Source organism: Artemia franciscana, chromosome 9, assembly GCF_032884065.1.
Source record: "Artemia franciscana chromosome 9, ASM3288406v1, whole genome shotgun sequence".
NCBI classification, from domain to species: Eukaryota; Metazoa; Arthropoda; class Branchiopoda; order Anostraca; family Artemiidae; genus Artemia; species Artemia franciscana.
This window is the reverse complement of record NC_088871.1, coordinates 48,000,818-48,017,806: the sequence shown is the minus strand read 5'-3', so window position 1 is coordinate 48,017,806 and position 16,989 is coordinate 48,000,818. Positions and strand designations below refer to the sequence as shown.

The 16,989-nt window shown below is 33.5% G+C and overlaps 1 protein-coding gene across 3 annotated transcripts in view; it reads left to right on the top strand.

The window, feature by feature from the left end:
• LOC136031499 (palmitoyltransferase Hip14-like) overlaps positions 1-16,989 on the top strand; it is a 106,400-nt gene that overhangs the window by 70,553 nt on the left and 18,858 nt on the right. For all 3 annotated transcript variants that reach the window (XM_065711157.1, XM_065711156.1, XM_065711155.1), the window contains 2 exons: positions 1,862-1,993; positions 11,391-11,591. In XM_065711157.1, coding sequence (XP_065567229.1) covers positions 1,862-1,993; positions 11,391-11,591 — 333 coding nt within the window. The remainder of the gene's footprint in view (positions 1-1,861; positions 1,994-11,390; positions 11,592-16,989) is intronic.

Here is a 16,989-nt window from a genome sequence, read left to right as displayed (position 1 = left end):
ATTAAGTGTCTCAGGTTTGGCCAGTCAGCATCTTTACTGAAGGATGCCATTTTTTGAAGTTGGTAGACATACATGGATCAAAGTGGTTTACAACAAACCATTTCTTGGCTTTGCAACACACGGCAACGACTTAGTTGCGTAAACCTGCTTCATGTGCTTTAGACCATTGTTTTATAAGAGCCTTGTTTTCAGTTGTGATCCATGGGTGATCAGAGGAGGATCTGAAAGTATTTTTTGTTGGCAAGTGCTCCTCGTACTTTTCGTACAAGTTCGAATTTAGAAGTTCTGTTTTTCTGTCCAGGGATTGTTCATTGATTACTGCTGAGAAATCATGCTGACTTATCCATCGTCCGAAGAACAGAAGTCAAGAATAAATTCCAACTAACCCAATACTTACAAAAAAAACCATAAAAAACCATAGAGAAGCACTAGATTGTGTATTTGTGTTATCGCATGGGTAACAAGTTTGGTCTCCGTTTATCCTTTACAAACAGAGAACAAGAATGTTCTAAATGAAGGCAGTTATTTCCAACATACTTGGAATAGCATTTGGTGCCGGCTGTAGTGATGAAAACTTACAAGGAAGTGGCCTAATTATTTATATAAAACTCACATATTATTTCGAGGTTATATTAACCTTTTTCTCATTTTATTCTCGGTGATAACTCTACGGTCATCATTTTGTGGGTGTTTTTGAAACCCTTGACTTCTCCAAATTGGGCAAACCTCATTGTTTTTTCATAATTTCTGCTTAACTACGTCTCTAAAAGCTCAATTTTACCACTTAAGTCCTTTTTCTTTTTTCTTTGGTTTCTGTTTGTGCGTGCGTAAGATCTAGGATGTTCCACCTGAATATATATATATATATATATATATATATATATATATATATATATATATATATATATATATATATATATATATATATATATATATACGGGTCCCGGCACTTGGCACGCCGCCGGCTTCTATATATGGATTCTCATTGTCGCTTGTCTTCTAGACGCACACAGTTTCAGCTTTTCCTTGTTGTCATGATATCCAAATGGACCCTAAATTAGAAGTAGTACCTTTGTAAAATTACGTTTTTTTTTGGACCTTCAACTTTTGCCTCGGCTTGTCTTTTTCATTGTGAAAGACATATCGCCGAACCTTTGTTTCTTTTAATTGTTCAGGTGGTGGGACAAAAACTTCTTTTTGTTTTAACGATTTATCTATTCCAGGTTTTTGACTCTCTAATGTATGTTAGGCATTGATGACCTTATCCATGTCAGGTTAGGTCGCCAACAAAATGTGGCGTGAAATCCAGTACAAACCTACAAAGATGCATAAACAACGTAACTGTTTTTTTACAAGTCATTGGGACCCTTGAACGTTCTATGTGTTCCCTGGGGGGCCCTCTATTTTCCAGAGGAAAGAGAATTAAACAAATTTAACTCATTTGGAGGTAGCTGCTTAGAAAGAGAATCAATAGATACAAGCACCACATGTCGAGTGCTGGGGCCGGCTTCGAAATCGATGACATAGTTTTGTTTTCTTAACTGGCATATTGACATTTCTGGTCGTTGAAACCATCTAAAAGGATCGCAACTTTAAGGAACAACGTTTATTTTTCTCATGGGGGTCGTATCGAACCTATGGTGACGCCATGACATCAAGAGAAGGCTCAAATTGTCTGCGGTTAGAAGACAAGCGACAATGAAACCGAAAGGTAACATTTTAACTTTCAAGACCTCTCCTCTCTCCCCTCCTTGTAAAAATTTCTATCTTATGTCTGAATCCTTATGGATCTATGAAATTGCTTTTGTTTTAATTTCTAGTTTGATTTTTAGTTTGCTTTATTTACTTTATTTTTTCATAGGGTGTTACTCCTTTTGCACAGTTAGTTTTGGAGCGACCAAAATGGCTTAATCATAAAGTTTTCGGACGATTAGTTGACAAATACGTTCCCAAAAAGGATCGTGGATATGTAGGAAGAATAAAAGATTCAAAGGTGAGCGAAATTTTGTTGATTGTGTTTGTTGTTGATAATATTTCAAAGTTTGTTTATGTAACGAAAGCACGCATTATATAAAATAATAAACAAAAATATATATATAAGAATTAAATATATGAACTCTATATTTAATGATAGAGTAAAATATATAACCAAGGTTAGGCCTACACCCAGGAGGGTGGCTTAGATATATCCTGCCCCACATAAAATATTGAGGAACATAAACTTTTTTTTTCGATTGTTGGATTTGGGACCATCCCGACGGGAGGAATTGGGGCTGCATCTCTTCCTCTCTCATGATTCTCTGGAAGAAAAATCGCTATTATTGGACTGCTGTGACTAATATGTGCCAAAAAAAATTAGTTGAATGTTTTATTTTATGAATTCTACGGGATAATTACCCAGGAAATTTACTAGATTTTTGATATGACAGTGTACCGAAACTCAGTGTAAGGAATATACCGAAATTTGTATGCTAAGGCAGCTTACTATTATTTGGCTAAATAATATACCAGAGCTTAATTCATAGAAACTACTGGATTCAGCAAAGATAGTCTGCCGAATTCTGCTCAGTGAATATACCAAAATTTGTCCAAGGAAATTACTGGAATATGGCTCAGGAAGCTTATCATAATTGAGTACCTTAACGTAAAAAGGAGAAACTCACAAGCTATTGGAATAATTTCGACATAAAGTTTACTAGCATGTTTTGATCCAGCAGATAACATACCATGTAGGATCATTCTTCAACGAAATTTGGTGCGGAATATTTCTATACATTTTGGAAAATTTATTGGTATTCCTTCAAGATCGAAGACGGAGTTCAGATTTTGTAATACTGATGGTTTTCTTCCAAGATTGAAAGACACTTTAAAAAATAATAATAACATTGCAATTAATTCACTTTTTCACTTATTCCACAAACTTGATCACTATTTGAAAAAAAATTATCTGCCAAGGGTATTGAACCTGTATCCTTCTCATTGGCTGGATAGCACTCTAACAATCTGATCTAACATACCCTTGATTTAATTTGATTTTTTTTATATATTAAATACCAAGTAGCGTAACAGATAGCGTCCGTCATTATCGAACAGTAGAGTCCCATTAATATCGGCATCTTTCTAGAGATTTCCAGACAACGTAATGCTGTAATGAAGCTATCCTTGTAACGATTTTGCGATTACCGATTAAAAATTTGGGGCTTTTCATCACACCACATCAAAACGTCTTATAACAGTGAAGCAAACCAATATTAAATCTCGTGATGTGAGATTTTGGGGATATAATTATGGTATAAGGTACATTTTGGGATATAAGGAAGGGGTATTTTTATTGTTTTTTTTTTTTATAAGGCAGAGACTGGAACAGACAACAATAAATATTTGTTTTTGCTTCCAATTTATCAAACTTTTCGGAGATGTTGGGTCTCCAATAAATTTGAAAATAGCAAGTGTTAATGTTAGGATAAAGTTTGCTTTTGCGTACACAGTCGTAGCCGTATTTTTTAATTTACGATTTTTTTTTTTGCAAATTAGCTTTCAGCTTCAATGATCAAAGAAATTATTATGGCAAAAATGAACAAACATAGATCCAAAGAGTAGGGGTAACTTATACGAATGCTGAAAAACTTGAAAGCAGGAAAGGTGTCTTTTTTATGTCAAAGTCTTTGACATTATTGTTAGCATACCTCCTCTTCATTACATCCCTTTTTTGTAATATGTTTATCGTAAATTAACTAATCGAAACCAGCATTAACTACCCAGGAAAGTGAAGCCATCCACTTCACCAATCTTTTCGTTTCCCAATTTCACCGTTTCCCCTTCATTTTGTAAGGTAAACAGTTGGTAAACTTCACTGTTAATCCACAAAATTATCTTATGATGCAATAAGACCATTCTGTTAATGAGTCAACGATTTCTGGTTAAGAATGGTAAATCTGGCAAAAATGACAGAAAACGCCAATGCAATAATATATGCCTGGAACTTCGAAGTTTTAAGATATTAGTTTGGAAAAGTTGTAGGAAAAAAGGGTTTTTGAAAAACTTAAATACTATTACATCTATCTTAAACCAAAGGCTAAAAACATTTTGGGATATAAGGCAGAGGTATTTTTATGAGGTTTCTTATAGGGCAGAGATTAGAACAGATAACATTAAATATTTGTTTTTGCTTCCAATTTATCAGACTTTTCGGAGATGTTGGGACTTCTGAAACAATCTTTGGAAGAATTTGCTCCAATAGAAGATTTAGAAAATCAATTTTTAGATGCTCTGTAGAAATAATTTAAGAAGAACATTAATATTATTGCATCTATCTTAATCAAAAGTAAAATATATTTGGTTATACAAGGTGGATTTTATAAGGTCCAGGATGAAACAGACAAAAAACAGGCATTAATTTTTTGGTCAAAACTTGTGAAATTTTCTTAAATTTGCTTTAATTTGTTTAACTTGTAAAATTTGTCATTGAAACAATCTTTGAAAAATTTGCTCCTATACGAAAATATGTCATTAGAGACATGGTTTCTGAGAAATTATCAAATGTTGTTAAAATGCTACTTGAACCTGTTAGGCTAACACATGAAAGAAAACAATTAAAATATGTGGATCCAAAAACCATGCCGCACAAAAAAGTCAGATCACTGCTTTTTCCGTTGTATTTTACGAAAAAAAATATATAAACAGTTATATAAATATATATATATATATATAAAATATAAATATATAAAATAAATATATATATTATATAAAATATACTCAAACAGTTGAAAACGGCATGCTATTTGTTACGCTGAAGTAAAATCAAAATATTAACAAAGACATGTTGGTTCAGGTGGTTAGAGGACAATCCCACTAATGAGATGGATGTATATTCAATGTCATTGGCAGTAATTTTTTCTCTAACATCGTAATTAAGTTTGTGGAAAAGATGGGAAAGGAGCTAAACTAATTACTATTATTATTAAAAAAAAAGTTTCCCTTTGCTTTCAATTTTGAAAGAATGCCACTTTAAGGAATACTTCTCTGTATTCGACATATGTACCTTGCTTCCGCAACCTGCCTGACCTATTTCAGTCTGCTGGGGTTCTTGCTTGTATTTGTTTTATATTACAAGCCCTTGGCTCGTCGTGGCATCCGAGATCCTGTGTTTTGTTTGGATCAAGGAAGGCCTGTGTTTGGCTCAAGAGTTGGTAAACGTGACAATATATTTATATGCACTGACAATGGGACAGCGAAGAATGTTGTATATTCGCAAGTGTTACGTAGTTAAAAACTATATATATATATATATATATATATATATATATATATATATATATATATATATATATATATATATATATATATATATATATATATACATATATATATATATATATATATATACATATATATATATATATATATATATATATATATATATATATATATATATATATATAGTTAAAAACTTATATATATATATATATATATATATATATATATATATATATATATATATAGTTAAAAACTTATATATATATATATATATATATATATATATATATATATATATATATATATATATATATATATATATATATATATATATATATATATACTAGCTGTTGGCGCGAAGCGCCACCCCAACACCTAGTTGGTGGGGGCGCTTCGCGCCCCCCCAAGCCCCCCCGCGCGCGTAAGTCGTTACGCGCCATATTAATTACGCGCCATTGTAGTTGTGTCCCTATGTCCCACCTGTGAATATAGATAGATATCTATATATGTTTTTAACTACGTAAAACTTGCGAATATACAACATTCTTTGCTGTCCTGTTGTCTATGCATATAAATAGATTGTTTACCGACTCTTGAAAATGCAACATATAATGGTCCATGGGAAAACAATCCGTATTCAGATCTATACCTCATGATTCTAATGATTGCCCTTGAGCTTTGTTGATGGTGATTGCTAATCTACCATTCCCTGTGTCGCCATCGTCATTTATATATATCCCCTTGTGCCCCCCGGCATCCCCTTTGTAGTTTTGTCCCTGTGTCCCGGTCGTCATTTGTGTCCCGGTGTCCCAGTCTGTGATTTCTCTTTGAGTGTCCCGGGCGTCATTTATATTCCATGATTTTTTTTTCTTTTTAGTTTTTTTGTAGTTTTTACCTTTTTTTTAGTTTTTTTTACTTATATCCTGGTCGTCATTTATACTCCCTGTGTCCCGGTCGTCATTTGTGTCCCGGTGCTTTGTTGATTGCTAATCGAACATTCCTTTTGTCCCGGTCGCTTTCTCTTTGAGTGTCGTCATTCATATTCCCTATGTGCCGGTGTCCCGGTCGTCATTTGTGTCCCGATGTCCCGGTCTGTAATTTCGTCAGTTGAAAACTTATGATGAAATAAATTTTTAATTTTTTCCCTTTTTTTGTTTTTAGTTTTTTTTATTGGTTTTTACCTTTTTTTAGGTTTTTTAGTTTTTTTCTTTTTTCTTTTTAGTTTTTTTTGAAGTTTTTATCTTTTTAGTTTTTTTATTTTTATTTATATTTTTTTAGTTTTCTTTTTCTCCTTTATTTTTCAGTTTTTTCCTTTTTTTAGTTTTTTTTCTTTTTTAGTTCTTTTAGTTTTTACCTTTTTTAGTTTTTTTAGTTTTTTTAGTTTTTTAGCTTTTTTTATTTTTTTTTTATTAGTTTTTAGTTTATTTTATGGTTTTTTCCTTTTTTTAGTTTTTTTTTTTTAGTTTTTTATCTTTTTTTAGTTTTTTTTTAGTTTTTAAGCTTTTTTAGATTTTTTTATTTTGTTTTCTTTTTTTTTTGTAGTTTTTACCTTCTTTAGATTTTTGCTTCTTTTATATTAATGCTAAAGCCAAAGTTCGAACCTGGAACCTGGAACATAACGCCTTATCAACTCAGCTACATCGGCTTGAATACATTCGTTTTTGAATTGGTATATGATGAAATAATTCAGACGTCATATTATATGATGAAAAAAAATTTTAGTTTTTTTTTCCTTTTTTTCTTTTTTGTTTTTTTATTGGTTTTTACCTTTTTTTTAGCTTTTTTAGTTTTTTTTCGTTTTTTCTTTTTAGTTTTTTTGTAGTTTTTATCTTTTTTATTTTTTTGTATTTTTATTCATATTTTTTTAGTTTTCTTTTTCTCTTTTATTTTTCAGTCTTTTCCTTTTTTTAGTTTTTTTCTTTTTTAGTTTTTAGTTTTTTTAGTTTTTTACCTTTTTTTAGTTTTTTAGTTTTTTTAGTTTTTTAGATTTTTTAGTTTTTTTATTAGTTTTTAGTTTTTTTTGTAGTTTTTGCCTTTTTTTAGTTTTTTCAGTTTTTTTTAGTTTTTAGTTTTTTACCTTTTTTTAGTTTTTTTAGTTTTTTAGCTTTTTTAGTTTTTTTTTTCTTTTTAGTTTTTTTTTGTAGTTTTTACCTTTTTTAGTTTTTTTTCTTATTTTGTATTAGTGTGAAATAATTCAGACGTCATATGCGGACAAACCCGACGTCACCTGATCCACAGATCCACAGACAACTTATTTTTATATATATAGAAGAGATATATATATATATATATATATATATATATATATATATATATATATATATATATATATATATATATATATATATATATCCTTATTCACAAATGGGACACAGGGACACAACTACAATGGCGCGTAACTAATATGGCGCGTAACAACTTACGCGTGCGGGGGGGGGGGGGGAGGTGAAGCGCCCCCATCAACTAGGTGTTGGTGTGGCGCGCCACACCAACAGCTAGTAATATAATATTATATAAACCTTTGCCTTCAATTTTGAAAGAATGCCACTTTAAGGAATACTTTGCTGGATTCGACGTATATATCTTGCTTCCGCAGCCTGCCTGACCTATTTCTGTCAGTTGGGGTTCTTGCTTGTTTTTGTTTTATCTTACAAACCCTTGGCTCGTCATGGCATCCGAGATCCTGTGTTTTGTTTGGCTCAAGGAAGGCCTATCCATGGCTAATGGCTTGACGATAGACAACCACCCTCGATCCCAGCTTCTGCTGCATTTCCTGAACCTGTGAAGTGGCACCAGATTGAACTTGATTGCGGATAAGCAGGATTTCTTTCGACCGCCGTCTGTTTACGACAGAAACAGGAGACGTGTTAGCTCTTAGTACGTGGTCGAACAATCGGACACGTCTGTATTTAATGACATTTGATGTGGGAGACTGCTTTCTAGTTTTTGCTGTGGATTACATAGTTGCTGACCTTCTCAGAACGCCTAACCTTTACGAAATACCAAAGGCGAATTTGATAGAAGGCATCCAGATCCTTGGCTTCTGAGATTTTTAAGGACCAGATCTTGCAACCGTGCAGCAGTACCAAAACCACAATTGCATCAAATATACGCAGTTTGAGTAAGCTGATAAAGAGTCTAAAACCAACGTAGTCTTGTGTCTATGTAATTTTTTAAGTAGTCCAGTGAGCCTCAGAACCAATAAATTTTTGAAGTTATTTTTGAAGTCTCGTGTGAATTGAAAAATATCAAGCCATTTAAGTGGAAAGTGTCCAACCTGACAGAGACAATCCGTGCTGCCTTTTCTAAAAAGGCTATAATTTCTATCAAGATAAAAATGGTTAAGACCGCATCTCGTTCAGTTAAAAAAATATTTTAAAATGTATTTTTGTTTCTTCATATCATACACCTTGGAGTACCTTCTGTTTATCCTACCAAAACCCCCTTAGAATAACAATGATACCTTTTTGATGTTTATTTTTGTTATGCATCAATCAGCGACTCACCAATACTGACAAGGGAAATTAGACAAGAATAAACTTGACCGAACACGTTTGCAGGAAATTTAAGGCGGCACTTTTTCTGGGAGGGAGGATTTGAAATACGAGAGACAGCAAATTACATAAGAAAAAAATCATTATGGTTGTAAACAGTTGATATTTTGAAGGATGATTAAAAAAAAGACCATAAAAAATAAAAACTGTGTGGTTTTGGTTTTCGTAGAAGAGATTCATTGCGTTTCCTTGTTTGCGCATGACGGGAAACGTTTCTAAAAATTGTTTCTACAAAATTTTGAGTGGACATCTTGAGTAGCTTAGCCATTTTGCTCAAGTCCCAAGTAATCAGACATTTGATTATATATATAGAAGATAAATAAGTGAAAATCATAATGTTGACAAACAGCAATTGTCTATACATTTACAACCATAACTGTAGTCTCTAGTTGCTCAAGTTTATACCTACATTGCTTGTATCTAATTCCATACCCTACTTGTTTATACATCTTTTGTGTTCCCGATTTTGGAATATATTTGCCCTGTTTGGCTCTATCGCCACATTGAAGAGCCTATTGACATAATTATGTGAGTTTAAAAAGAGTTTTGGAAGCTAGCTCTGGGTTGAGGGGTATCATTTACTTAAAAAGGCTATTCACTCTGGCCTTTTAATACTATTATATTTTTAGGCTAGTTTTATTTGATTTTAATTTTATTTAAGGTCATTTTTAAAGTTGGAAGAATATGGTCACATCTGTTATATTCGAGCCTATCTTATCCCCACTTTCGTGCTAGAATTGTGTCTAGATTAACGCTAATTTGGGTGATTTTGGCTGACTAATTTAAATTTGAGAATTTGGGTTCAATATCTCAAAATATGAATATTTGGAGCGATTTTATAGCGTTTTGAGTTCACTAAATCTCACCTAGTATGTGAATTTATAGCTTGACCAAAAAAAGATTCCATGTCTATGTCCATGTTTTACAACCTCAAATGTTTGCAAAAGAAGCGCTGCCTTTTCTGTTACAAAACGAGTTTATTTTTTGCACATATACGCTCTGATCACGCTGGAAGACTATGCCACGTCTGTCCGAACATTTTTAAAAGCGAGATACCCAATACTTGATTTTCTCTTTATAGTGTAGCCTAATCATCGTAATTTTTTGTCCAATGCCATCCTTCCGCTTGTATGTTAAGATGCTGCAAATAACAGATACGATCTGAGTTATTTTTAACTGGATTTTTTTTTCTCACAATTTTTGAGTAGCAAAGATAAAATTTTAATTATACTTTTACTTTATTTTCTTTTGATATTTTGATGAAAATAAATCAAGGTATTTAAATTTTTTAAAGAAAATGTGCTACTACTACAAATACTAACAAAAACTTGTTACAGCACCAAACCGTCTGATGTCAACACAGCTGCGCACGCTCCTCCATCGCTTCCCACTCCATTCGGGGGTGACCTTTTGTAAAGAAATTCTTTTTGTATCTTATACAGATTTTCAGATCTTATCTCAAATCTACCCCCTCTGGCTCGGCAGCTGAATATATCAGCAGCTGGTAATTTGTTATTAGTAACTAAAGTTTTTGCAAAGTTTCTAAATGATAGTTTTGGAGATTGTGGAAAATATCTCTGAGAAACCTTTTTTACACCATGATTGGGATATCACTTAAAGGAATTAAATAAAAAAAAGGTTATAGATTTATTCAAAATGCAAAAATTTTGGAAACTTTTGTGATCCTGGATCAATTTTAGTGCAAAAATCATCCATGTGACTGGTACCAAACTATGAGACTCATGCCTACGTCTGTTGACCTCTCACTCGTACAGACATTAGATAACTTCCATAAAGCTAATCCTTCTATCTCCCTCCTTAAGCTCCTAAGTAAATTTAGCCCCTTCTTATTCCTTAAGAATTTATTATCTCTTTGTCCACCGTATCTCGAATATGCATGTCCACTTTGACACTACTGTATATCCCATGAAGAATCCGTAAAAATTGAATCCATGTAAAAAAGAGCCCTGCGAATAATGTTCAAAGAAGGTAAAGTGCCATACTCTCTACTTCTAAGAAAGGCAAGGGTAGAAAATTCTTGAGCTGGGGAGAGCTACATTGTGTCTCCGTTTTGTAAAAAGATGTTGTTGCAACCCTCTCAAGGAAAATATTTTCCCCAAATGTTACTCCCCATCCAGATTCCCGGCGCCTCGAGTTGTTTCTGAACCCATTCATGTTTTGTCCCCCATTCGTTGCTTTACCTCCAGGTATGAAAAAACCTTTGTCCCTTTCATTACAGAAGAAATAAAGAAAATGTCCCACTAGTTTCCCTTTTTTGTATTGGAAGGTGGTGCTGTCACGGTTTTGAATTTATTCGGTTGCTTTGGTCCTTTTAACTCATTTAACTTTTGATATACGTTTATTTTTTAATTGTTTAGTTTGAGCCTTTTTTATCTTTTTAATTTTTGAATTTACATTTTCCAGTGAAATTTTTGATTGACGAATTTATTCATTCTGAAATTTCTTTCTCTTTTTCGTTTTCGTTTTGTCATTCTTTGCTAGTTTTCCAGTTTTCATGTCTTTTATGCGATTTATTACTGTGAATCGACACGATTGTAATGTTTTTTTGTTTTGTTTTAGAGGATACGAAAATATTCAATGGTGGGACTGCCTTTTACTGTTCTTCTTCTACTGGGCTGCCTGTTTAATGCCGATTCCACATACCTGGTTAAGTCCATTCTACTGGGTGTGATAGCGCTTTTTGTTCATTTGATTGCCAAATATTTATTTGATGATAATGCAATTAATATTGTACCGATCTCAAGTTATCTTTCAACCAAAGTAAGTTTTCTTCTGAAATTGCTATGGCTTTGTTGTTATTTTCCTTTTAAGTTTTTTAAAGCTATTTTTCAGAAGCGGTTGTAGAAAAAAAAGTTAAGAAATATAAAAACTGAAAATGAGAAAGAAAGAGATATACAAGGGAATACAGACTTGAATTAAAAACTGATTTATCTGGTCCCACATTGAGATGTCTTACTTCAAGTAGGTTAATCTAAGCAAAATATTATGTAAGCTAATAAAACGGAAACACTTTTAATATTCAGAACATTGGGGGGAAACAATAATATAATATGCTGAAGACATAAAACCGTAGTAATATAATAATATAAAACCGTCTTATTATTTTTATTTTTTATATTGATCGATAAAGATATATTGAAAATAAAAATTTGTTAAAATCAGTTAAATTATGGGTGCTGGACAAAAATCACAATTTTCAAATATGTCTTTATTGCTCTATACTGAATTTACAACAATTGATATAATATTTACAAAATCAAGATAAAATACTTTTTTCCGTGCTTGTAAAATTTACTGAACATAATCATGGTTGCAGTATCCGCCTCAACTTCGAGAAAGTGATTCAATTTTTATTGTTTTGGATATTGGAACCGAAATTTCTAAATTTATTCGGAATTTCTAAATTTAAATTTAATCTAGATTTTAGTATTTTTTGGTTGATTGAGGGATTTTCTTCAATAATGTAGTGATTTATATGCTGATTTAGTGAATTTTTTTTGTTTAGGCAATATAAAATATCACTAGAAATAGTGATAAATCACTAGGGGTGGCAACCCTGCATCTAATCCGTTATTGTCCAGAGTGGCAGTATTGTTACTGGTAATTCTAAGTTTTAGGCATAGATACTGGTCTGTATTATTTATAATGAACAATAAACTTATATACAAACATTTGAAAAGGAATTACCTAAACTACAAAAACATACCAAAAATACCTTATGTTAGTTTCATCTTGAAATAAATGTTGTCAAAATTCAACCAGCTTTAAATATCTGTTTTGTGCTCTAAATGTGTGTAGGAAACGAGGTTCGGAAATATTCTTTTCCTTCAGAACAACGTGCACGACTACACGCACATTGGCTGTTCTCTGCCAAAACCAAGTGTCTGCATATTTTGGTTTTCTTAACAAAATAGTTATTTTGGCAAAATACTGAATTTTTTTCGAGCGAGATAAAATGCGATGATAACAAATTTTACCAGTAGTTCAAATTCTAATTTTTTGTCTGGATACTAGGTTTTGACATAAGGGCAGCCAATATTTTTACTCCATGGCAAAATTATCTAAACTAGTATACCAGTCGACCCCAAAACCACCGTATTTATGGTTTATTCCGTGGATTTTTTTAAAATGAAAATTGCGTATATTTCAATCTTTTGAAACTGTTTCATATGATACGACCAAAAGCATTAACACCGAACGGTGAGCGGGGCTCTTGCAGCCCTTGTGTTGGGTTGTTGCCTCTGAATTATTTGTCTTTATTGTTTTTATTGTTTGGTAAATGACGACTTATACTTATTGACGACATGACTGCCTGTCCATGGATTATTCTTTATGGTTGATTGTGTATGGCTATGCTGTTTGACCTATGTGATTGTATGGATGAGTAGGGTTAAGGCCTCATTCAAGTGCTGGTCTATATTAATCACTAATTTAGGAAAACAGTCTTCCTTTTCTCCTTCTGTCTTCCTTTTTTTTCTAATGTGTTTGTTCTGTTGCATGAGATTAGCTCCTAAACTTGCCTTATACAGGATACATTCTCGAGCGATAATTTGATTTTTTTTAAATCAATATCTATATTCTTTCTTCATTCGTCATCTTACAGTTCATTAGTTAAGTTGGCTCTTTGTATCTTTCTTTATTTTTAATGTTGATTTTTTCATTTTGGTCGCTGACCTCAGTTTACTTTTACATTTTCACACTGAGAATGGATGAGCAGAAGTCTTGGCTTAAATATTCTTGTTCCATCCTTGTTTTCAATGTACATAAATATTCCGAGTTTTTTCTATTGTCTTGTATTTTCTCCCATTGTCTTCACTTGAAAGTTACTTAAGACGAGGTACACGCTATTAAGCCTATAATCGGTACCAAGAAGCTGCTCGATCAGGCTCTGCTAAAGTGATCCATCCTTTATCTGCGGTCGAATGAGTTGAAGCCACGACTTGTCTCACTTGTAGCCATGTTTCCAGAACCTAGCTAGTGGTTTGATATTCTTCTTCACGATGTTGTGCTATGACTTGATCTGGCCTCTCGGTTTTCTCTTTCAAGAGGAGGGAGGTACTGTAGTTTGGACCTGACGTGTTAGGATTTCCTCTTGGCGTCGCATTACATGGCTAAGTCACTTGAGATGTCTTTTGTTGGTCATGCTGGACGTTGTAAGCTTTTGTCCGCACATCTTCATGAGCTGATGGCTGCTGATTCGTTGCTACCGTCTGGTGGTGCAAATAGCTCTTAGGCAGTTTTGGATGTTGATTGCAAGAGCTGCCTTATATGTCGTTGCCGCCACTCTTTATCATTTCTTCCGTTTTTAGGGCTGAGTAGGACATGAAAGAACTGCCATCAGCATATTCGAGATCATCCACGCTTTCTTCAGCTGAAAACGTCACGCCATCTTCTTTGTTCAGTGCTTCCTTTATAATCCAATCTACTAAGAAAATAGAAAGAAATGGGGACGCTGGACAGGCTTGGCGAACACCTTGCCCTATATGTCTATCAATTCGCCATATACTTGGATATTAGTCTTTGTGTCTTCATGAGAAGCTTTGAGCTGGTTGAACAATTTAGTTGGAACACCATCTTCAAGCATTATCTGCTAGAAGATAGGCTGGACTATAGAGTCAAATGTGGCGATGAAGTTGAGAAAGGTGGCGACAATGTCTTGTCCATAAATGAACTGATGGTGGAGGAGTCGCAGAGTGAAAATATGATCGATATCCATCACTGAGTCTAACCCAGCCCGGTTCTTTCTTGTTCGTTGCTCCCGTTCCTTTCTAAAACGGTTTATGGCAACTACTGCTAAACTCTCCTCGGCTACGCCAACCAGTGAAATTTCCCGATAATTCTTGCAATCGCCTTTATCTCCCTTTTGAAAATAGGAATCATAATGGCGTTGCGCCAGTCCTGGGGGACAAAATCCGAATTCCAGATTTTACTGAATAGGTTCCGTCAGGGCTTTCTACGAGTGCTGGGCTTCTCTTATCAATTTCTGCAGGTAGGGAATCCTCTCCTGAGGATTTGTGGTTTTTCAAGAATTTAATGGCATTTTTGACTTCTTCTATTGACTGTGGTGATATTTCACATGGGTACTGCTCCTCTAGTGGCAGTGGCATTTGATGAGAGATTTGGCTCGGCGACTGTGGTTTAGTCTGCCCTTTTCTATTCATGATCTTTGAAGTGGTCTTTCTACCGATCCAGTCTTTCTTGACGGTTAGATATGATGCTTCCGTATTCTTTTTTCAGGTTTTCTGAGGTGCAGCTCCTTTTCAGACACAGCTCTTCGAAGATCTGGTACTGTTTGTTGGTCTCATTTTTACTTGCTACCTCCTCTAACTCTTTGGCGCAGCTCGACCAGTAGGCATTTTCGTCCCTCCTAGCCAGCTTGTGGGTTTTCTTGCGTAGTTCTCTGAATGCTGCCCTGTTAGGGCTATCTCTTGTCCTCCAAAGCAGTCAGTGTTTTTGGGGTGAACCATTTCTTGGTGGCTGGTGTTCTCTCTCCTGGAACCTGCCCGGCAACCTCTTGTGTGATTTCTTTCATTATCTGACAGGACCCTCCTATGGTTTCATTTGCCGTTCCATCAGATTTATGTTCCAGTTGTTCTAGGACCTGAAAGCGATTTGTTAATTGCAGATCAAACTCAGGTTGTACTTCTGGACCTTGGAGTTTTTCCGTATTAATTCTAGAGCGGTCTGGATTTTTTCCAATTAGAGAGTTTAAGTTTTACATTATTAAAAAAAAAAACAATGAGAAAATAAATAATTTTTTTTCAACTGGAAGTAATGAGCAGCATTAAAATCTAAAACGAACAGAAAATATTACGTACATAAGGGAGTTCGTCTCCTCCACAGTACCTTGCTCTTTACGCTAAAGTATTTTTAGTAATTTTAACTATTTATTCTACGGCCTTTGTGATTCAGGGGTCATCTTAAAGAACTAGGTCAAAATTCAAGCTCTAGTGTAAAGAGCAAGGTATTGAAGAGCGGGCGAACCCCGCTCATATACGTAATAAAAATACACAAATATAGAAGTTCATTACGTAAGTTAATTCGTAAGTTACGTGTATTTATTACTAACAAAAATGTTTGTAAAAAAAAAATTCTAGTCGCAGTTTTAAGTAACCAAAATTGGAGGGCAACTAGGCCTCCTCCCCCGCCACTTTGTTTTATCAAAATAGTCCAATCAAAACTATGAGAAAGCTATTTAGCAAAAAAAAATTAATGTGCAAATTTCGTTTTAATTATTCATGTGTGGTGAGCCAAAATCAAAACATGCATTAATTCAAAAACGTTCAGAAATTAAATAAAAAAAAAAATAACTGCAAGTAAGGATCGATATTAAAGCTTAAAAACGAACAGATATTATTCCGTATATGAAAGGGTTGTCCCCACCTCAACGCCTCGCTCTTTACGCTAATTTTTTTTATTGTTTTAAAAAGTAGAGTTGTGACATAGTCAAACTTTAGCGTAAAGAGCGAGGGGTTGAGGATGGGACAACCCCTTTCATATACGGAACAATTTCTGTTTGTTTTAAGTTTTAATTTTGCTCCTTACTTGCAGTTAAAAAACTTGTTCTTTTTTATTTAATCCTTAAAGGATCGGATATACATAGTAATTGAGAAATTTCAACGAAATTAATTAGTTCACAAACAGTCTTTAAACTTACAACAATTTTGATACTATCCATTGGGGGCCAGATGAAATCTTAATCGAGTGACTGAGCAAACAGGGAAACACATTTTCAGAGCCGGTTTTGGGAGAGAGACAGAGGGGGCACTTACCCCGGGTGCATAAATTGTAGGGGGCGCAAAATTTTAAATAAATTATGTAACAGTTATAATCTTTTGTAATTTTGTAATCTTTTGTAAATTTTATTTTTATTAAGATAAAGTATAGGGCACAGTTAATAAATAAAAATGATTAATAAATTACTAATCGACTAATAAAAAAAAAAGATAGAAAATAAAAAATTTTAAATAACAAATTATTAATTAATTATTAAATTGCAAATTATTTGTTGATAAATGAAAAATTTAGGCAGTACAGTGGGGTACAGGGAGGCGCAAGAGATTCCAGATCCGCCACTGTGTGTGTTGCTCCACTGGATATCACAAAGATTATACTAGTTCATGCACTTGCTTTTCCTTAACCCCTTATGCTTTAACCT